Here is a 23213-nt window from a genome sequence, read left to right as displayed (position 1 = left end):
GCAGCAAGCAAAAACCTGGAAACCAGTGCCTGGGCAGCCGATGCTAATGCCTGGCAAATGGTGCAAGTACATTGCGATTTAATTTGGAAAACTGATGAAATGCAAGTTAAGTAAGCATGTGACGGCAATACAGGTGCCATAGAAAACATTTACATTATACAATATTCAATGCCATAGGATTTGCCAATGCTTAACAAATGCAAACACATCTGCCTCGAGCAAACAACGCAGACCCATTCATTAGGTTTCAATACAAGAAACCACTGCAGATTACGCATGACCCTGGTACATCTAACAATTACTTAGAAAGCCAATATTTTACCTGAAGAGCATTACTATGAGTCTGCAGCTACTTTTTTTATTTTGGTAAAATTGGTGCAACACTCATAAGAAAATGCAAAATCTGAATCAACAATTAAGTGACCGACTAGCAATGGTTTTAATCTTGAATGCAGAAAGTTCACACCATCTCAGCAAAAAAGCTCAAGCATCAACAGCGGCCTTTGTCCCAACACAGCAATAGATTTTGATGCGAAACAGTTACTGAAATGGAAATCACTGAGACGCTGGAAGAAGTCAATTACTCTGTCCCCTGGATACTGACTCTACAAGAGCCATCTCACACTAGAGAGAAAGATTCAAGCACCAAGACGCAGTAAGCCATTTCTCCCCATTCAGAGCATTCAAAGTGCTTCAGGAAAAGCAGACAGCATGTGTTGCTACTCTGCGCCATCCACTGCAACAGTGGAAATCGCCTTCACATAATACGGACCATCTCGCAGGTAAGCCCGCAGTCGTAAGTAGTGCTGATTCCCAAAGGTTTCTGCTGCTGTTGTGGAATTAACAAGTGCTTTCACCAATTCGAATTTGGCATCTTTGGAAGGCTTGTCTGGGTCCACTCGTCTGTCTATGATGTATTCCACAAATCCGGGACTGTTTATCATCAGCCTCTGGGCCCACGGTTGGTTTGCAATAGCCTGCAACAACAAAAAGGTGTCATTTCGAGACACTCTACTGTGCCACCAACATAAACGAGACCCTTTAATGGTATACGACTTTAGAGGGGGTCATCCAATTTAATTAAACATTGTTAAGACAAGTATGCAAGTGTGCACTTTCGGGTCACGTTCCTGATGATTAATACTTGTGCGTGGTGGTGCATTGGGGGTACATTTTAACCCTGTAATTTCGTATTTGTCATTTATAAAGCGCCTTGCGCCAATGGGCAGTAAACCATGCAACATTAGATTGTGAACTGGAACAAATATGTTATGTTCTTACACTGTATCATGCACATCATGGAGCCAAGAACTTCCAAGCCCCTGACAGACTCCCAATTCCAATTATGCGAAAATGCACTGTAAATGTTCCACTTTTTGCTATAATGTACACGTTTAAGTGCCAGGCATTGACATAAACGGCGATGAAAGGACATAGAACCGTGTGCTGTAAGTATCGTCTGCAGTAAATACCACATGACAATCAGGGGTATATTGCCAAAATGTTATATCCATGTTGTGCTTCCTACATGAACATTTTTGTTTAGTAAGTGAGTAAGTTTCTTTCAGGCCAAGAACATGAAAGGGAGACAGAGGTTGAGGATGCAAGAATCTACGATGGTCATATCCCCCTCCCCATTTGTGCATGGATACACGCAATGTGCAGAATAGAGATTACTGACCTTTCTTCATAGAACATAAGAGGTGTGAACGAAGGACGTCCTGTGTACTAGAAGGTACTTCAGAAGTAAGTCGTATTGCATGTGGACGACTCCTCACACAAGCAATGATTAAGGTGTATAGATTTAGCCCAAGGGCCATATCTAGAGGTATTGGCCCTGAAAACCTAGTTAAAGGCCGGAGAGCAGGGAAGTTTTATGAGAATTGGATAATCTGGAGTTCCAAGGGCAGGTGGTACATTTTGGGAAATTACCAGATATTCATGGCATGCATCGTCAAGGAAAGCAAACCAATGTATCATTTCTTGGCAGTAGCAGGTCAGGCATATTAGTAGACGTGCTCCTCGGCAGAGTTTGTCAGCGTTTATGCCAAACCGGTGTTCCTGCATGGAAGATTGTTAAATGAACAGATTTGCGGGAATTCACTTACTCTGTCATACCTGGAAATCGGCCCACAGATAAATCCAGGTTATCCATATAGTAATGGCACTGGAGACCAGGGAAATGTTGCAACTATTTTTGTAACAATCTGGCTGTACATAGTATTATTTATGTTTCAATACACAACTGCACATCAAACATCAACAGCCTGCTTATATTGTCAACATTCAGGCAACACAAAACATGAATTGCCAGTAACCACGGTTTGCCAGCCCTCCCATCTTTAATAGTAGATGCATGTCCTTTAAATACTTTCATCGTCATCAGGCTGATGAATCCTCAGTAAGACACAAAGACGTTCGTATTAAAAGAATGAGTACAATAGCATATGCACGGTTTGATCCTTCATCCCTGTCCAATGAGCAGACAAGAGTATTGCAAGATTCTTATGGCACGCATGTAGCATACATAGAGAATGTAGTTCTGGTAAAACTGAACTCTCCACAGAAATAGCACTAACCGTGGTGCCGTTCTAGGTTTATTCACGAAAATGAAAGAAGAATAAAAAACGTTCAAGTGCCAATCTGCCCATTTACTGGGGACAATTTTGAGAGGGCAGGTGGCTTGTGTATTTTTTTTTAGCAGGGTTCAGTCTGACAATGTGTTGCAAAAATGTCCAAAATGCGACAACTTGGTTTAGGGGGCACCATACTGTTGCACAGGCAGAAATAACCCATGGAGCAGTGGTGGCCGATGGCTACCACTGGGGGTCAATGTGACTAAGGGGGGCACTTTCTAGGGCTTGGCAGGGCCCATGTCTGTTAATGGGGTCATTGACCACTAGAGGAGGCCAGGGCAGGACACAGGGTGGGGCAGTGGTTGGGCGGAAGGTTGAAGGGCATGGCCAAATGTCATCACCCTGTCATAGGGACACAGGCTGTGGCTGCGGGACACGGCCAGTGGCCACTTAGAAGGCAAGTGAGTCAGACTCCCTTAAGTGGCTACTACAAGGTCACGTACAGGAGTCCAGCCCAAGGACAAAAGCCATGCCACAGTCAACACTGGCCATGGTTGCAGGACATGGAAGCAAACACTTAGTGCCTCTGGAGGGCTCAGAGCATAGCCAGATACTATGGCTCGGCCAAAGTAACCAGCACCCATGGCAACTCCCCGGTGCAAAATGCCCACTGGGCATGGGCAAAGGCCGTGTTGGTATAAGTGGTGTTATGAGCAGTGCGTGCCAGAGTTACAACTGGTGATGTGTCTTCAAAAAAGCCTTTTTGCTGTATTTCTATAGATAAAGAAACATTCATAACATCCCTTAAACGAAACAATGTGTGACAAAAGCGTACATATAATTAATTACACATAGTGTGGGGAAAAACAGAGACAAGGTTACTACTTCTAAAGGCGATGTGAGGTTTACAAATGTTAGGAACGCCACTGTTAAGGTTCAAAGATTCTTTTTTTAAAAAAAGGCAAATGCCAAAATAAATTGGGAATTCTGTCCACATCAAAAATTCCCATAATAAATCTTTTGGGTTTGGCAGACTAGATTTTCAAAATTGTTGAAGTATGCACCAGTTCCAGGAAGGGACTTTGTGTATGCTGAAATCTCAGCAATCAAAGCAGATCATTTTGGTTATGGCTCCCCAAACAGCATTTTTTTGGGGGGCCTGTGGAAATCAACATGAAAACATCCATGAAACTACCAGGTTTGGCATGAGTGCTTGCATGTGACCACTGGCTTACCAAAACCGGCGAACAGGCATAGAAGCGGCCAAAGGCAACAAAGGAAAACTATTGCTTGTTTTTTCATGTAAAGTGACATGTAAACTTATCCCACAAAATGTATTTTCAACCTACACATTGAGCTCAGAAGAGTTGGTGGGGCGCAGCATGTGACTATGAAAGATACAAACGGTGGAAAAGTTACTTACCTGTAACTATCGTTGTCCAGCATGGGTGTGGCATGAATTCACATGCTCATGAATATCCCCGTCGTTAGGCTGGGAATCTTTGATAAAAGAAAAAAAACAGTTCACTTACAAACTGTATTTCTCCTTTAAACCAATCACTATCCTCTGGGTCGTACTGCCCCCATTCAATGACAGTCCTCCCCTTAAAACCCCTCCGCTGACAGTCATCTTCAGATTTGGTAAGCACGTAAAGTGGAAGTATGACCAAGAAGAGATGCAATGCAGAGGGGTTGCAGGGAGGACAATCCATGCCAGAACCATGCCGGAGAACAATAGTTCAACGTAAGTAACTTGTTCCTTCTCCAGCAGGGGGTCTGGCATGGACTGACATGCTCATGAATAAAGAACACATAACAGAAAAACATTACATAACCACGGGAGGTGGCAAGGCTCAACAGAAGCAATGAACTCTTACCTCCGTAACAGACTCCCCTCAAACCAACAGGTTGCGTAGCACTGCCTGGCCGACTCTGGACTCCTCCATGGAATCCCTGTCGACACAGTAGAACTTCGTGAAGGTGTGCGTGGACCGCCACGTAGCAGCCCTGCAGATGCCTAGCAGGGGCACAAAAGCCTTGAACGTCGTTGTCGGAGCGATCGCTCGGACGGCCGGTTTGCCAACCGATGACAGTGCATGATGCAGCCAGAAAGCCACCTTGAGATGGAAGCCTTGGACAAGGGCTTTCGATGGTTCACAGGACCAAAGCTCACAACAGCTGTGAAGTCTTCCAAAAACTTTGCGTATGCCATGTAGAACTTAAGGCACGTGCAACATCCAGCAAGCGCAAGTCCCTTTCAGCCGAAGGAAAAAAAAAAAAAAAAAAAAAAAAAAAAAAAAAAACACACGTAACAGGCTTGTTGAGGTGGAATTCCGACAGAACCTTCGGCATGAAAGAGGGGTGCATCCGCAGCACCACCCTCGATTCGTGGAAAGGGCCTGGATCTCTCCTAACCTCCTGGCAGAGGTGATGGCCACAAGGAAGGGAATAGTTTCTTACCTGTAACCCCATTTCTCCAGCATTGGCATCTTTCATGGATTCACATGCTTCGAATATTCCCCGTCGTCAGGCTGGGAACCCTTGGTACATTTATAAAGCTGTTTTCCATAGGAAAAATATCGACACTTCTGTGTCCCCATCTACGTTGTTTTGGGCTGCTTACGCGTGCCTGTAAAGAATGACTTGTTATGTTAAATAAATATCCGAGACAAATGGTAGGTTGTTTGGGTTGAAAGAGAACCCAATTCTTTATTAACAGCTTCTTTCTCTCTTTCTTTTAGTAAAGGATACGTTTTCAAGGTGAGACTCCTGGTATAGCGTTTCTCGAAGCTCAGTCTGGAACGTTCAAGGTAAGTTGTAATTTTCTTTAGTGTTCATATAACATCTTTCTCGCTTTCTTATACTCTGTTCTTTTCAACTTGCAACACTTCACTCTTTCTTTTCCTCTGTCCCTGGAATTTCTTTAAGGTTCAACTCTTCTCTGAGTTTCCCTTTCCTCATTCAGTTCGCACAATTCTGATTGCTTCTTTTCTACAGTGTGTTGTCGCTTCTGCTTTCTAGAACGAAAAAAAAACAGTTGCTCCCAGAGTTTACCTTGTGCGGAAATATATTCAGAACCGCAGTGTTAAAGTTCATGCAATATATTTATTCTTGGTATAAATGTTTGCCTTGTAGCAACACGTCTCCTTCTCCTATAACAGCTAAGGGGTGTGATAGTTTCACTAGTTCGCTATAGTTCTTAGACCACTTCACTTCACTTCAACGACAGAAAACCCCTCTGGACTTTTAGCCCCTGGCACCTTCAGCAGTCTGTATCTAAACCCCTTTAGCGGCTGATGGTTGAATGAACGTTTCACTCCTGTACTCAAATGAACATTTTAATAGTGGAGCTAGAAGCTCCTTTCCCCGTCTTCTGCTTCATGCAGTTTCAAACATACAGGATTACTCGGGAGGTACTTGGCCGGACAGCGCCACTTCTACTCACGGACTTCTGTTTCCTTGTGATCCTCCGGCTCCTGTTTCGTTTCGCCTCAGAGCGTCTCGGTGCTTTCCGGCTTCAGCCGCCTCTCGTACTCTTCAAATTCAGGCGATTACGATCGCTCACCGTTCACCTTCCCCGCTCGATCTCCGCCCACACAGATCCAAGGCGACGATCTCCTCTCGATAACAAGCGACAACGATCGCTTGTAAATTAAAACAAATAAACAACTCGCGCAACGGCACAACCTTTTTTTAACTGTCATCTATACTTTCTCCCTCCCGATCAGTAAGCCCAGCTGTAGCGGCTCTCCTCGCTCAGTTTCGTTTCCGATCTCCTGGCAACCATAAGCAGAGACAGAAAACAGAGGAAAGTCCATACATGTAGGACTTCCTGGATTTATACCTCGGCAAATGTAACCCTAAACATGCATTCACATTGTCACACCCCCTCTACTAAGCCCTTACGCTCGGGAAGGGATTCGGCTCTGGATAAACAGTCAGCCTGTGTTAGTAACCTCCCAGGTTTGTGGATACTTTTAAAAGAGAAGGGCTGTAGGGAAAGGAACCACCTGAATATTCTTTGGTTGGAGTCTTTGTTACGAGCAAGCCATACTAAGGGAGCGTGATCCGCTATCAACGTAAACTCTCTTCCAAGCAAATAATACCGTAGAGCATCAATGGCCCACTTGACTGCTATGCACTCTTTCTATTGTTGGATAGCTCAACTCCTGTTGTAATAACTTGCGACTTATAAACAGTATGGGCCTCTCCTCCTCTCACTGGTTTTGGAACAACACCGCCCCAATGCCGGTACCTGAGGCATCTGTCTGAAGGAAGAATGGGGCTTCGAAATTCGGACAATGGAGAACAGCCTTAGTGGTTAGCGCCTGTTTTAGATCATTGAAAGCTTGTAGAGTCTCGTTTGTTTGCCACTCTTTCTTAGTTACCAAGGTTTTCTTGAGTAAATTTGTTAGTGGAGCGGCCAATGTAGAAAAAAGTGGGATAAACCTTCTATAATAACCAACAAACCCCAAAAAGGCTCTGACTTGCTTTGGAGACTCCGGGAACTTGAACTGCTTAATAGCTTTTACCTTCTCTTCCTGTGGTCTGACTAATCCTTGGCCCACATAGTACCCTAGATATTTGGTGTGAAAGGTGGCAACATGGTTTTTTTTTTAGGATTTATGTGCAAACCAGCCAGGTCTTGAGTATATTCTTTAAATGCTGTAGATGTTCTGACCAGGTCTGACTGTAAATTATGATGTCATCAAGGTAAGCTCCAACATATTGTTCATGTCCTCTGATGTGGTTCATTAATCTTTGAAACGTTGCTGGAGCCCCCATGTAAACCAAAGGGATATATGGTGAATTGATACAACCCGGTAGGAGTGGCAAATGCGGTCTTCTCTTTATCTGCAGGTAACAACGGGATCTGCCAGTAACCTTTGGTCAAATCAATGGTAGTCAGGAACTTGGCTTTCCCTAGATTGTTTAATAGGGCTTCGATCCTTGGCATGGGGTAAGCGTCGAATTTGGATATCTCATTCTACTTCCGTAAGTCCATGCAGAACCTCACACTGCCATCTGGTTTCGGGCTCAATAATCCCCATCTCCAACATCTCCTGAACCTCTTGGTTCAAGGCCTTTATCTTCGCTTCTGGTATTCGATACGGTCTGAGTCTTATTATACTTCCGGGTTTGGTAACAATCCGATGGTGAGTTAGGTTAGTCTTCCCTGGTAGGGAGGAGAATATTTCCAAAAATGTTTCTAACATATGAGCCAACTCTTTTTTCTGGATGGACGTCAACTCCAGGTTAATGTTCAGGCCCTCTAACCCTACTCTCTCCTTGAACTTTGGAAAATGCTCTTCTGGTGGCACATCTAAACTTATCATGTCAACGGATTGAGCTGTAGGAGTCCATTTCTTCAGTAGGTTTACATGATACGTTTGATATGGTATTTTTCTCCCAGGCTGTCTCACTTTATAGGTTAAAGGACCTAGAACCTCTTGTATTTCATATGGTCCCTTCCAAGTTGCCAGCATTTTGTTTTCCGACGTGGGTAGTAGTACTAACACTTGTTCTCCCACTTTGAAAGTTCGTAAGTGTGTCTTCTGATTGTAATACCTCTCTTGGGTTATTTGAGCTTGCAGAAGATTATCTCTAGGTACCGCCTGTAATTTCTCAATTCTTTCTTGTAGCTGAGAGGCATACTCTGAGGGTTATTTCACGCTCTGGTTGTTCCTCCCAGTTTTCCTTCAGGATGTCTAGCAGAGTCCGAACCGGTCTTCCGAACAGTAACTCAAATGGTGAAAAGCCGGTTGATGACTGAGGAGTGTTCCTTAAAGTCATTAATATCCACGGCAAGATTCTGTCCCAGTCTTTACTTTCAGGATTGGTAGTTTTCTTTAACATTTGCTTGATGGTTTGATTGTAGCGTTCTAACAAGCCATCTGTTTGCGGGTGGTAAACTGCTGTCTTTACGTGTTCAATTTTCAGGGTTTCACAGACTTGCCTAAGGATATTGGACATGAAGTTTGAACCAGGGTCGGTGACAATCTCACAAGGTATTCCGACTCTCCCAATAAAGGGAATCAGCGCATCACAGATCTGCTGAGTGGCCTCTGGATATCTGGTCGCATAATCCACTATCACAAGTACATATTTATGGCCTCTCCTTGTTGGTTCCATGGGTCCTATGATATCGATCCCTATACGGCTGAAGGGTTCTAAAACAATAGGCATCGGTTGTAGGGGTGCCTTCTTCACGTTGGCTCTATTCTTCTTTTGACACTCCTCGCAGGATTGACAAAATTTAGTCACTTGATTGTACACTCCTGGCCAATAGAACCTATCAAGTATTTTTTTTAGTAGTCTTTTTCCGATCCTAGATGACCCTCTCCAACTTGTATATGGGCGACTTCTAAAACAGTATTGTAGAATTTTTTTGGAATTGACTTGATAAAACAACCCATTTTGCTTCAAAGTGGGGACCATGCCCTGGAGATTCTTCGGATGCACGTTCTCAGGCAGATTGTAACAAGGGGTCTATATTCTGAGCTGACCTAAAACTATCCCCGTCCTCATCTAGTCTCCAGTCAACTGCGACAGGGCAAGCATTTTTGATTTTCCAGTTCCTTTATCGCATTCTTTTAATCTTTTTACTCTTTTGTGTTTTTAAGAGGTGGGGAAAGTATTTCCTCTTCATGAAAAGGGGCCGTTTCCAACCAGCTCTTCTCAATTTCGTGGACTATCTTGGAGAACTTTGGTGCATCGGACCCAATTAATAGGGATTTGGGCAAAACAGGTAATATGGCCACCCTCATGTTCATAGTTTCCCCTGCCAATTTTATTTGAACTTTCTCTGAAGGGTAAGTCTTTACGTCCCCATGAACACATCTGATAGGCATTTCCCCAGATGAGCAATATCCTTCACCTACCAGCTCCGATGTCACGGCGGTCTGTAGACTTCCCGAATCGACCAAGGCGATGGTGGGTTTTCCATCTACCTCCGCTTCACATGTACACAGGTATTGTGTGGCTGCCTTCCTGGTATCGGCTCACAGGTTTCACTTTCCTTCAGAGACTCAAGAACACCAACATCCATTGGCTAAGTCTTTGGTTTCTTCGGGCAGAACCTGGCAAGGTGACCCCACTAACCGCAATTGAAATACTGGGGTCCTCAAACCGCTGTCGGAGTCTGACGATAGTTGATAGGACCTTCACTATTAGGCCTGGAGCGTATCATTTCTCCTTCAGGTTTTCTCAACATTGAGTGTGGCCATCTTGGTTGTGACGTGACTTATTCACAGCGGCATGAAGTTTAGGATTTGTTGCATAGTACAATGTTTTCCCCCCATGTCCTGTCTTCTGATAAGCGGAGGCCACATCCACCACTTCGGACAGTGATAGGCGATGGTGTTGTGTAACCCATCTTTGGACGGGGATGGCAGAGCTTCAATAAACTGTTCTAGGATCACTTTCTCAGTTATTTCTGCAGGGGAAGACATAATAGGCTGCAACCACTTCTCAGCTAATTCTTTTACTCTGTAATACAACTGCCTTGGTGTCTCCTCTCCGAGTAACTTGGTATCTCTAAACTTAATTCAATAAGTCTCATCATCGTGTCCCATTCGTTCCAACACCACTTTCTTCATGTCAGCGTAATTGATATCGCCAGTGGGGTTCGGAGCTTGGAAAGCACACTGCATTTCACCGGTCATCAATGGTGCGATGTAATGACACCATCTCCCGGCGGGCCACTGTGCATTCTGAGCCACCCTTTCGAAGTTTACGAAAAAATGAGCTGGGTCCTCCCCAGCCAAGTATTTTTGCAAAACGGAGGTGGGAACTTGAGGGCTGTTTCTGATATTTGTAACTTCAAGAAGCTGGGCTTGCTGCATCTGTAACGCCTGCTGAAAGGCTAGCCTGTCAGCTGTTGGTTCTGCATTTGCAAAGCTTGCTGAAGTAGTTGTTTGTCCCTCAGTCAATGTCTTGATAAGGTCCTCCATGGCGTTCTCAGGATCCCACTCCACTGACACAAATTGTAAAGAATGACCTGTTATGTTAAATAAATAACTGAGACAAATGGTAGGTTGGGTTGAAAGAGAACCCAATTCTTTATTAACAGCTTCTTTCTCTCTTTCTTTTAGAAAAGGATACGTTTTCAAGGTGAGACTCCTGGTATAGCGTTTCTCGAAGCTCAGTCTGGAACGTTCAAGGTAAGTTGTAATTTTCTTTAGTGTTCCTATAGCATCTTTCTCGCTTTCTTATACTCTGTTCTTTTCAACTTGCAACACTTCACTCTTTCTCTTTTTCCTCTGTCCCTGGAATTTCTTTAAGGTTCAACTCTTCTCTGAGTTTACCTTTCCTCATTCGGTTCGCACAATTTTGATTGCTTCTTTTCTACAGTCTCTGTTGTCGCTTCTGCTTTCTAGAACGAAGAAAAATGTTGCTCCCAGAGTTTGATGTGCGGAAATATATTCAGAACCACAGTGTTAAAGTTCACGCAATATATATATTCTTGGTATAAATGTGTGCCTTGTAGCAACACGTCTCCTTCTCCTATAACAGCTAAGGTGTGTGTGATAGTTTCACTAGTTCGCTATAGTTCTTGGACTCCTTCCCTTCCTTTACTTTTCGTTCAGCTCTTCAACGACAGAAAACCCCTCTGGACTTTTAGCCCCTGGCACCTTCAGCAGTCGTCTGGATCTAAACCTCTTTAGTGGCTGATGGTTGAATGAACGTTTCACTCCTGTACTCAAACGAACATTTTTATAGTGCAGCTAGAAGCTCCTTTACCCGTCTTCTGCTTCATGCAGTTTCAAACATACGGGATTACTCGGGAGGTACTTGGCCGGACAGCACCACTTCTACTCACGGACTTCTGTTTGATCCTCCGGCTTCTCTGTTTCGTTTCGCCTCAGAGCGGCTCGGTGCTTTCCGGCCGCCTCTCATACTCTTCAAATTCAGGCGATTACGATCGCTCACCGTTCACCTTCCCCGCTCAATCTCCGTCCACACAGATCCAAGGCGACGATCTCCTCTCGATGGCAAGAGACAACGATCACTTGTAAATTAAAACAAATAAACAACTCGCGCAACGGCGCAACCTTTAACTGCTGTCTTCACTTTCTCCCTCTCGATCAGTAATCCCAGATGTAACGGCTCTCCTCGCTCTCCGTTTCGTGGCCTGTCTCCTGGCAACCATAAGCAGAGACAGAAAACAGAGGAAAGCCCATACATGTAGGACTTCCTGGATTTATACCTCGGCAAATGTAACCCTATAACATGCATTCACATTGTCACAGTGCCCCCAATAGGACATAGTGGTATAAATGCCCCACCCCCGTGGCTCCCTTCAGATTTTAACCCCTCCAAAGTAGAATGGGGTATATATAATATATATATATATATATATATATATTTTGCATACAGGGGAGGCTGGCGGGCGCATGTGAATCCATGAAAGATACCAATAATGGAGAAACGGAGTTACAGGTAAGAAACTATTCCCTTCTCCAGCATTGGATCTTTCATGGATTCACATGCTTAGAATAGATTGTATAGCAGTACTCCTGATTTGTCAGTGTGCAAACCAATACCATCCTAAGCACATATATTCTCTTTTTTTTTTTAAAACTTCGGTTTACACGTTGGTTTAAAAAGAACCACCACCATATACATTAAGTTATATAGATTGATTAAATGGCATTCCCCTGAATAGGGCTTACCTCACTGAAAACAGATGACGTAGAACTGCTCGCCCCATCTGTACATCACCTGCATGCTGCCGTTCGAGGCAATAATGGCGGGTAAATGTATGTGGCACCGACCAGGATTCCGCCTGACAGATATCTCCCAGCGGAATCCCAGCCCACAACGCCGCCGAAGATGAAGTTGATCTCGTGGAATGGGCTCTCGGACGCCTTTTCAGGGGCTTCCCCGCTTTCGAGCGACAAAAGGCAATCGTCGACGAGACCCATCGAGCTAGTCCTTGTTTTGAGATCGCCTTTCCTTTTGCCGACGGCCCATAAGCCACAAACAGCTGTCTCGTATTTCTAAATTGCTACGTACGATGAAGGTAAAACTTTAGAGCCCTTTTCACATCCAATGAATCGAGAGCTTTTTCCGTGACCGATGAAGGAGTCGCGAAGAATGTAGGTAGTACAATCGACGAATGTTTATGAAAGACCGTAGGAATTTGCGGTATGAAATGAGCGTTGGTCGCCAACACCACTTTGTCTTGAAAAAATCTCAAGTATGGAGGATCAATGACTAGTGCTTGTATCTCCGAGAGTCGTCGTGCTCAAGTGATAGCCACCAAAAAAGCAATAAGAATTTCATAGCCGAAGAAGCCATAGGTTCAAAGGGGGCTTTCATTAGTCCCATCAACACTAGGTTAAGACTCCAGTTCGGAGGAAACTTTTTAATTGGGGGAAAAGTAGGAAATAAGCCTTTCATAAAATGTTTTATCAGCCTATCACTAAACAGTGGTGATGAATGCCTTCTACGCATGAATCTCGAAATGGCAGCCAGATGAACCTTTATCGATGAGAAGGATAAACTTCTGTGCTAAATGCAGCAAATATGGAAGAAGCTGTTCCGGAATTATATTCAGAGGCTCTAAACCTGGTTGATCTTTACACCACATGCAGAATGTCCTCCACTTGCATGCATACAAAGTGTTCGTTGACGGAGCCTGTGCGGCTTGTAAAATTTGAAAGCAATCCGATGAAATTGTTAGGGTACCAAACTCCGAGAAGTCAGGAGCCAGGCTGTCAGGTTGAGACTATCGGATCGTGATGCCACACTGTTCCCTTGTCCCGGGACAGGAGGTTCGGAACCTTCACTGGTTGCGCTATTGATAGCTGGAGCAGGTCGGAGAACCACGCCTGTCTCAGCCAATAAGACTACTCGACACCGGTATCTGTGAATCCATTGCAGTGTCCATTGTATAAGTGGAAACTGGGGAAAAGCGTACAGAAACTTGTCCGTCTACGGGAAGGAGAATGCCTCCCCCAGCAAATCGAGTTGCGGCCATCTGCTGGGAGTACTGTACGCATTTCTTGTTCTCCCTAGTCGCAAAGAGAACCAGGGAAGGTTGTCCCCACTTTTTGAAAATCTCAGACAACTGTTGCTCATTCAATTCCCATTCGTGTAGCTGATCCATTTCTCTGTTGAGAGAATCCGCTTGTACATTTTTTACTCCCGGAAGATGGTAGGCTACTATAGGTTTTTGTTGTAGAGCCCAATGCCATACTTCCTGAGCTTCGGTCGAAAGAGTTCTGGAACGAGTACCTTCTTGTTTTCTTAAGTAGAACATTGTTGTCGCGTTGTCGGTCAATACTCTCACCACTGATTCTTTTATGTGCGGCAGAAAAGCTTTCAAGGCCCAACGTACTGCCCTCAACTCCAGCACGTTGATATGAAGGGCTGACTCCTCCGACGACTACAGGCCTTGTGTTTGAAGAGAGCCCAGATGCTCTCCCCATCCAGTCAGAGACGCATCCGTCACTATCGTCATGTGAAACTCCAGGTGTCACAGAGTTCCCCCCTTCTCACCTGAGACCGATCCTTGCTGGACTCCGTGGGCGGTGCCTTCTTGCGGACAGACCTGGACTTGAATAAGGCTGAGCGAGTCTGTTCCGACTCCAGCGTGCGTTTAAGATTCCGGGATGCAGCAATCCGGGAAACGAAGAAGACGTGCTGATGGCGCACAAGTCCAGGAAGCAAGAGAAAAGGGAAAGGGGCAAGGAATGGAAGTAGAAAAGCTAGGAACCAGGAAAGCAATACAGCGAACTACAGAGCACACGTCTGATCGCTACTTGGCAATAGCATTGAGACGCGCAGAGCTGCGGGGGTGCGTTATATTAGTAGAATACGTTGCGTCCAACGTATAGACCGCGGAAGGCGTGTCACGCTGGACGGCCATGTTGGTAGTGTCAGGGAATGCAAGGCCCGTTGCAATAAGGACCAGGAAGACCAAAAGGGGCGCGTCCTGTGGGTCATGACACCGGGTCCTGCAGGGGCATCCCTCTGGATAGGTTTTCGAAGACTTTCCACCATCAAAGTGCTCATAGGAGCTCGTTGTTGACAGTCAGTTTGTCCGACCAAAGCACTTGGCTCTGGGCCCATCGGTCTGCCAGGAATTCTTGAATTGGCCTCATGAAGAGGCGACAGTTGTTTACCAAGGGGATACACGAAGCCATGGCCCCCAATATCGCCATAAATCTCCTTACCGACACGCTGGTGTTGACTTTCCACTGTTTTGCCAGCCGATTGAGCCTGTGAATCCTCTCCACAGATGGTTTCACCAATCCTGACTGAGTTTCGAACTCATCACCCAAAAACAAGGAGTTAAGGAGGACTTTTCGAAATCGACCGCAAATCCTAGTCATCGCAGAAGTTGCATGGTGGCTTCTAGACTTACTTGTGTTTTTATAGGGGACGACCCCCTCACCAACCAATCGTCCAGATAAGGGTAAACACGATGACCCCGTTTTCTTAACCATGCTGCTACCGGGGCTAAGCACTTTGTGAAAGTCCTGGGAGATTACTTTAATCCGAATGGGAGCACTGTGAACTGGTAGTGGGTCTGCCCGACTACAAACCTCAGGAACTTTGTGTCGACGCATTGGTATATGAAAATACGTGTCCTGGAGATCCAACAACGCCAGAAAATCCCCCTGTTGAATAGACCGGATCACTTCCTGAAGTGTGAGCATTTTGAATTTCAGATTTTTTATTGTTTTGTTGAGGTCTCGAAGATCGAGAATGGGATGCCACTTTCTGTTGGGTTTCTTCACAACAAAGTATCAGGAGTAAACTCCTTGACCTCACTCTGACACAGGTACCAATTCTATAGCCCCTTTTTGTAGCATAAGTACTACTTCTTGTTTTAAAATCTGCAGATGGGGCTGAGCCGAAAACACTAGTGGAATGTGCGACTGCTTGATTTTGAATTGTAAGGAATGGCCGAAATTCACTGTGTCCAATACCCACCGGTCTGATGTTATCTTCTCCCACTCGTCGACACGGTGAGACACCCTGCCTCCCAGGACGTTCTGAAACTCGGCATTGCTGGTCTTTTGATTGATTGTCCTTCGTCGACGATGAGTAAACTCCCCTTTTTCTTGAGGCTTGATAATCTCGATGTCTTCTTGCGGTTTGAGAAGCCCGCCTGTAGCCTTGAGAGGAGTACGACGGTCTATTGAACGTACGGTCCCTGGATGACGAGAACCGGGAATTTCCTGACGCTCCTCTAAAGGGGCAAAACAAATGAAAACTTCTGCCACTCTGGAGGGCCCCAAGAGAGCGTGCTGTGTCAGTCTTCTTTCATGCCTTTCAAGGCCTCGTCCATCTTCTCCCCAAATAGGTGTTCTCCTTCAAAAGGCATATCCAACACTTTATATTGTACTTCTGGTCGAAGGTTGGTGCATTTGAGCCAGGCCCGTCTCCTCAAAACCACTTCATTTTTAATTTGCTTAAAGCCGGATTCTGCCAGATCTACGGCAATGTTTGAGTAATTGGAAGCCTCTTCCCCCTCACGAACAAGTAACATCGCAGATTTTATATGTTCGCCCGGTAGATGTTCCAGTATGGGTGCTAAACGATGCCACATCTTGTCATACCTCGCCATAATAGCTAGAGAATTGGCCGCCTTCACCGTTGTTGCCCCCACCGACAACACCTTCTTGCCAAAGGCATCTTGTCTCCTGGCCTCATTCTCCAGAGGAGTTGTGCATTTATGTTGAGACCTTGTCTTTCTTGCAGCAGCCGCCGATACCAATGACTCTGGAGAAGGTTGAGAAGACAAACATTTTGGAGTAGACTCAGGAGCCTTACATTTCTTTTCCAGTCTACCTTTAATTGCCGGCTCTGAGAACGGGTGACGCATTGTTCGTAGCCCCTCTTGCCATACATGATCCAAAATGGGAACCGAAAATACCTATTTTCTCCTCTTTCCTATATGATAAAACAAGAAGAACAAGTTACTTTCTTACCTGGTAACGTTCTTTCGATGGGATGGTCCGACCACAGCTGTGGTGATTACATGTCAGAGATATGGAATACGTCGGAGGACCCAATCCCCTCGAAACAGTCTCTTTTCCTCCTCCTGGGCCAGACCAAACTTGGTACAAGCCTTACCCATCATTGTGTGGAAGGAATCAATGTCATTCGGAGGTGACGGTTGAGCAGGGCTTCTTGGAGCTTCCATCTCCACCTCCCAAGTCTGGGCCCTACAAGGGGATAACGATATATCCGATATAGATTCTCTTTCTGACTCGGACTCCGGTAGTTCTCCTTCCTCCGGGCGCAGGCATGGAAGGTCTTCATGAACCAGCACCGCCATCGACGCCATAGGAGCCGGCCGATGGGAAGGGCCTGGCTCATCGTCGACTGGTGTGGTATGTCTCGCCGGAGCAGTAACCTGAGGTAACTTTGCATCCAATTTCCTCAAGGTTTGTAGAGTAGACAAAACCTCCAGGGATAAAACAGCTTGAGGATTGAGTAATGGAGTTGTAACTGGGACACTCACACCACTCGAAAGAGTCAGAGAGCTAACCCCTTGCAATCCAAGTTCCATAGGCCCAACAACTGACTCACTTTCCTCATCCACGGATGATATGGAAAAGCTGCCTCCTGCTGCAACAGGGTCTCTGGTAAAACCGGGTCATACACTTCCGGTCGCCAGCCCTCCTGCGGAGCCTCCGTCGAGGTTAATTTCTCAACAGTCGCTGTCGTCGCCGCCACATGACTCGGCAGAACCACTAAAGATACGATCTGCGTCAATGGTAGTGAGGGCGTCAACGATCGAACTCCCGTCGACAACACGGGTGATGTACGGAATCTTGAGGCGCGCCTGCCTTTTTTGAACTCGATGTGTGTTTTGACGGATCTCAACTCGAGGATGAGCTATGATGATCACCTGAGGAGGATCGTAACAGGTCTTTACTCTCCTTTGTCGATGAGGAGGAAGAGGATGAAGTTTTCATTTGATGAAGATTCCCTCGTGGAATGTTTTTCCGAGGAGCTTTTCGCCATCGAACACACTTTCTTCGCCAGAGGTTCGGCCGATACGGATCGGCGGGGAACCCCTGGAGAGCTAGCTGTTGAGGCCAAGCTATGCATGGAGCCTACCTCCGGGGACGGGGGAGGGTGGCGGGGGGAGGATACGCACCCGCTCAGTCGTTCAACCAAGCCACCAGCCATCTATTTTGTTCTTTGAGGATCTTCTGCGAGAAGCCTTTATAAATGTCAAAATTGTCAGCCGACTGGTGAGGGTGGAGACAATATATACAGTCCATATGGCCATCTCCTTCGTACACGTTTTTTAATCCGCATGTAGCACACGGACGAAATAGAGCTTTCACAGACATTAGGAAAAAGCGAAAAAACAACCTAGTAAAATAGTAGATGTCACAAGGTGATCCCACTACTTGGAAGACAGTTGAAATCTGAAGGGAGCCGCGGGGGTGGGGCATTTATACCGCTATGTCCTATTGGGGCACGCATAAGCAGCCCAAAACGACAGATAGGAAAAATTGACACTTCTGTGTCCTATGGAAAAACGGCTTTATAAATGTACCGAGGGTTCCCAGCCTGACGACGGGGAATATTCTAAGCATGTGAATCCATGAAAGATCCAATGCTGGAGAAAGCGGTTTTCCACAAGAGGGGCCTGATGCATAGGCTCAAAGGGCATAGGCTCGAAAGCGCATTCCACCACCCCACCCCCCCAAATATGACCCTCGTCAGAACCACATTAGCTCCCACGCCGGGGCAGGAGCCTTCACCGGCGGGAAAGATAGAAAGTACTTTGAGAAACTCCTTGATAGTCTGTGACACCACAGCAAAGATTTTCCTGGTGGCCTGGTGTAGCGGGAGATAGCCAGATGCACCTTGATAAAAGCGTGCGCCAGGCCGGCTTTGGCCAAGGAAAGTAATATGGAAGAATTTGCAGAGCCGTAACCCTCAGTGGGGTAATCTTCTGCGACCAGCACCACATAGCGAAACGTTTCCCCTGGTGACCATAGCACTTCAAAGTTGACGACACCCTGGCCTTGGCGAGGATCTCTCTGCAGTCCGCAAGCAACTCGCATACACCCAACTCTAGGGCTGCAGGAGCCAGCGACCCAGCGACCCTGGGTAGTGATGCAGGATTGTGCCTCCTCTGGTGAAAATATCTGCAACTACTGGCAACGCTGACCAACAAGGTCAGAGTACCAAATCTGCCTCAGCCATGTTGGGGCGATGAGCATCATCTCGCACCGACACAGTCCGAGTGAGTTGATGACCTACCAGGAGAGGGAACGCGTACAGGAACAGTCCTTCCCATGGAATTGAGAACACGTCCAAGATGCTCTTCTATTGGTAGAACCTGCTGGCAAACTTCCTGCACTTGAAGTTCATTGCTGTTGCAAAAACGATCTATCGGGGGCTGCCCCAGTCGGCAACAGGCAGTCCACCTGACCCCGACAAAGCTCGAACTCGTGGCAGGAGCGCAGTTCACTGCTGAGGGAGTCTGCAATGGTGTTCTTGACTCCTGACAGGTGAAGAGGAACGAGGAACATCACCTTTCCGACGGCCCATCACCACAAGTCCTGCACATCCTTGGAGAGCACCGGGGATCGAGTGCCCCCTTGCTTCCTAATTTAAAACATGGTGGTAATGTCTGAACATCCTCACCACCTTGCCTTTCAGAGACAGGAGGAACAACTTGAGGGCCCAGAACACGGACCAGAGCTCGAGGATGTTGATATGAAGATCCTTCTGTGGCAACCACAGGCCTCTGGCATGCAGACTTCCAGTGCATGCTCCCTATCCCTCTAGGGAGGCATCCATGGTGACAGTCTCCTGGAATGGGGGTGGGTGCCTGGAATCCTGTGCCTTGGGCGATGTTGGAGCGAATGCCCCACCATACTTTCCCCTCTGGAACTCGTTGAGTGAAATCTCGTCTGTGAAGCTTCTGGACACCTGCAGCCAAAAGCATCCAGGAATTCCTGGAGGGCTGCATCTGCAACCTGCAGAGACGGACGAGGTAGTTGCAGGACAACATCACTCCCAGCAACGACTTGATGGCCCCTACCATGGCTGTCCTAGTCGACGACAGCCGCTGCACCTTCCCCAGGATGGCTGAGGCCAGGCAAGACACTGTATTGAGTCTGGTGCCTAGGAACAGCGCATTCTGTGATGGGGTCAAGCAGGACTTGATAGTTGACAGAGGATCCCAGATTGGTTAGTAGCCCGACGGTCGCATCTTTGTGTACTTAGGCCAGCTCCTGCGAGTGGATGCAAATTAGCCAGTCGTCCAGGTATGGGTATACTTGTATGCCCTGTAGACGTAGATGGGCCGCCACTGGTGCCAGGCACTTCGTGAACACGATGGTGGCCGTCCAAGCCAAATGGAAGGGACTTGAACTGGTAGTGCTGTCCCTGCACTACAAAGCGTAGACATTTCCGGCGTTTGAGAATGGGGACGTGGAAGTAGGCATCCTCCAGTTCCTGCGAAGATAAGAAGTCTCCTTTATCCAGTTGGTCAAGCACATCTTGCAACGTGACCATCATGTTTGGGACTGGAGGTATTTTCCAGCCCCTCTCCCTCCCACCCCCCGTCTTTCTGACCAGAAAGTATCTGGAAGACACTCTGGAGCCCCCGGAGTCCCTGGGGAACTAGCTCCATTGCCCCTTTTTTGCAGCATGGCCCATACTGCTTCCAGGAGCTGAGGGATGTGCTGCTCCTGACGGGCAACCGGAGGGTTCTGCGGACACCTGTGCACTCCAGGGTATATCCTTGGGCGAAAGCATCCAGCACCCCTGTCGGCGGTGATCTTTCTCCACTCACTGACTAATCTCGTCAGCCGGCCTCCCACCGAAGTGCACAGGAGGGGGCCAGACATCCTAGTCAGTTAGGCTTGCTTAAGCACCAGCGTCCTGCCTGTGGGTGATGCTGTCCTACGCTACCATAGTGTCAGGTTTCCTTAATTACTGTCATCAGGTTTCCTTTAATTATTGTTAGGTTCCCTTTATTTCTGTGTGGGTTTGACCTTGACCTTTCTATACAGATTTCTGGGTTTGGCCCAAGGCAAGATGGAGTTTTACAATAGAAGCCTTGATTGGCTAGAGAGAACTGCAGGACAACAATGAACGTTCTAAACTGTCTCTCTGCCTTTCATCGTTGTAACCCCAGCTGAGAGGACGTGTCTGTAGCTGCTCCTGCTGAAGTCTTGGGACTAGTGGATTTGAACATTCAAATCCTGGCAGTCGAGCGGCTACTTATGCAGGGTTGTTCAGGAGAAGAATTCAGGTTCACAGGAGAGTTTCTGGAAGTTCTTTTGGAGAAGAAAAAATTCTTACGGTAAGTGACTTTATTTGGATATGTAAATCTTTGCTCAGAATCATTAGAAACTTTAGGAGATTGTAAATGAAAATTCAAAAGAACTGATGTTACTCTGTTTATAGTTCAACGTTTAATTTTTAAACACGCGCGAGCAATGTTAGACTGCTACGTAAAAACTACAGCGCGTGAATTCATTGCACATGTACGAGAAAAGACTGCTACGTGATTTCTATAGCGCGTGTGTTCCAGCGCGAGTGTTCAAAGTACGTGTGTTCATAGCGCGTGCAGTCATAGCGCGAGTACGCGTGCGCGAGAAAAGACTGCTACGTGATTTCTACAGCGCGTGTGTTCATAGCGCGGGTGTTTAAAGCGCATGCACACGAGAGTAAGAAAAGACTGCTACGTGACTTTTTTTAGTGCGTGTTTTCTTAGCACGCATGTTCCTCAGCGCGTGTTTTTTTCTCTGGCGCGTGTTTTCTTCAACGCGTGTTTTGCGCGGGTAAATTTTTGCGCGCGTGCACGAAAAGGTTTCAACGGAGCCTATGAACTCTATTAAGAAGAAAGAACAGGATTCATCTAAGTGTTCTTAACTGGAACATTTAACAGTTTATAAGGCAAGAGTCAAGGTTCTTAATCAAGTTCAATAATCAAAGGAGTTTCAATGCCACAAGAAAGGTAGAAATATTTTATTAGCTATTACTCCAATCTTCTCTAAGATCTTAAGAGAATAACCAGGTATGATTCTTTACATTTTAGTTAAGGATAGAACGTTTTCATAATTTAAAAAAGGTAGTAAAGTAATTTGAGGATTCTGTATGTTCTTATGTATTCACTGCAGGTTCCGCATCAGCTAGTCAGAACATCGCCAGCCTGGTGTTTATGTTATCCACTTCCCCCTTTCCCTTTGGGGTGTAGTTAACAGAGCCGAGAATTATCAGGTTCTGAGGATTACACTTCAGGGGGATTGTCGGGGGTTCAGCAGCTTCCGGACACACAGGATAACTCTCAGCCTGACAGAATGAAAGGCCTTAATGTTAGTCCGCCTGAGCTGTCATGAACCCCAACGAGACCTCAATGGAGGCTTTAGGATCTTTGATCCGGGAGTTACGGGAAGAGTTAAAGATTTCTCGTAGTGAGAATGCTTCACTTAATTAAAAGGTGGATGATTTAAATGGGAAAGTGGCACAAATTCAGTAGATGGGAGAGAGGATGAGATGGCTGGGGGGGGGGGGGGTTTCAGGTTCTCCACCTGTGTTAGTAAGGGAGGAAGGTGACCGGTTATCACATTTATTACGGCCCGCACATGCTAGTGAAGGAGTTAGAAGTTTAGTAATGCCAGTTCCTTTGGCGCCCCCTGAACGTTATCAAGGAGACTAAGAGGTTTAGGGTGTTCTGAACTCAATGCGAGTTACATTTCATGAGTAGGCCTGCGATTTTTCCTACAGATGCTTCCAAGGTAACTTTCATGTCGTCTTATCTCTCGGGGGAAGCTTCTGCTTGGGCGGGGTTGTTGGTGACTCAAAGGAGTGAAGTTTTGAGAAATTATTCTAGTTTCCTGGAAACTTTCAGAAAAATGTTTGACAGAAGGCAGATATCTTTGGAGGTGGATGGGGAGCTTTTAGAATTGAAACAAGGCAATAAAGAATTAGTTGCTTACATTACTCAATTTAAGTCTCTGGTTTTAGAAAGCAGGTGGCCCGAGGATAAACAGGCCTCGTTGCTTTATCGAGGTCTTACAGATGAGTTAAAGGATGCTTTATCAGGAATTGTAGATCGGCCCTCTACTTGTGATGCTTTAATAGATTTAGTTATTCAATTAGATTTTCGCTTGAGTGAAAGAAGAGCGGAACAGCATCATAGTCAGAGTGATTCTAAGTCTCTAGCTAAAGTGGATAAACCTAAAGTGGATATGAAGATGAAAAGCAATGATTCACCTTCAAGGGCCCGGGATCCTTTAACTAAAGAAGAAAGGGCTAGGAGAAGAGAAAATCATCTGTGTTTATATTGTGGAAGAAGGACATTTTTTTTAGGAAATTGTCCTTTCACACCAAAAAGAAATTCTACTTCAACTGGCAAGGTGCAGCAGATCGCCAACACCGTGCAGACTGCTGTTCCTCATATCACAATGGATGTATCCTTGTTTTTGGAGACAGAGTTTAAGGGAAAGGGTCCAGTTATGGTAGATTCAGGAGCCACTGGGAACTTCATGGATTGGGGTCTTGCTAAATCTTTGGGAATCCCTATTATTCAGAAGGAGGTTGTGGAACAAGTTGGAGCAGTTGATGGGACTTCTCTTTCTTCAGGTCCAATTACTCACAGAACTAGTTTTTTTGATTCTGGAGTTAACAGGGGGT

The 23213-nt window shown here is 46.1% G+C and overlaps 1 protein-coding gene across 1 annotated transcript in view; it reads right to left on the bottom strand.

The window, feature by feature from the left end:
• Nucleotides 1-344: 344 nt before the first annotated feature.
• PSMD5 (proteasome 26S subunit, non-ATPase 5) overlaps nt 345-23213 on the bottom strand; it is a 257327-nt gene continuing 234458 nt past the window's right edge. The window contains exon 10 of the mRNA XM_069609535.1: nt 345-977. Within this exon, the coding sequence (XP_069465636.1) occupies nt 720-977 (258 nt within the window). The 3' untranslated portion in view covers nt 345-719. The remainder of the gene's footprint in view (nt 978-23213) is intronic.

This window comes from Ambystoma mexicanum, chromosome 8 (genome assembly GCF_040938575.1).
Source record: "Ambystoma mexicanum isolate Mex_15411 chromosome 8, UKY_AmexF1_1, whole genome shotgun sequence".
Taxonomy (NCBI): domain Eukaryota; kingdom Metazoa; phylum Chordata; class Amphibia; order Caudata; family Ambystomatidae; genus Ambystoma; species Ambystoma mexicanum.
The sequence above is the reverse complement of the archived record's forward strand: the minus strand, read 5'-3'. Positions and strand labels throughout refer to the sequence as shown.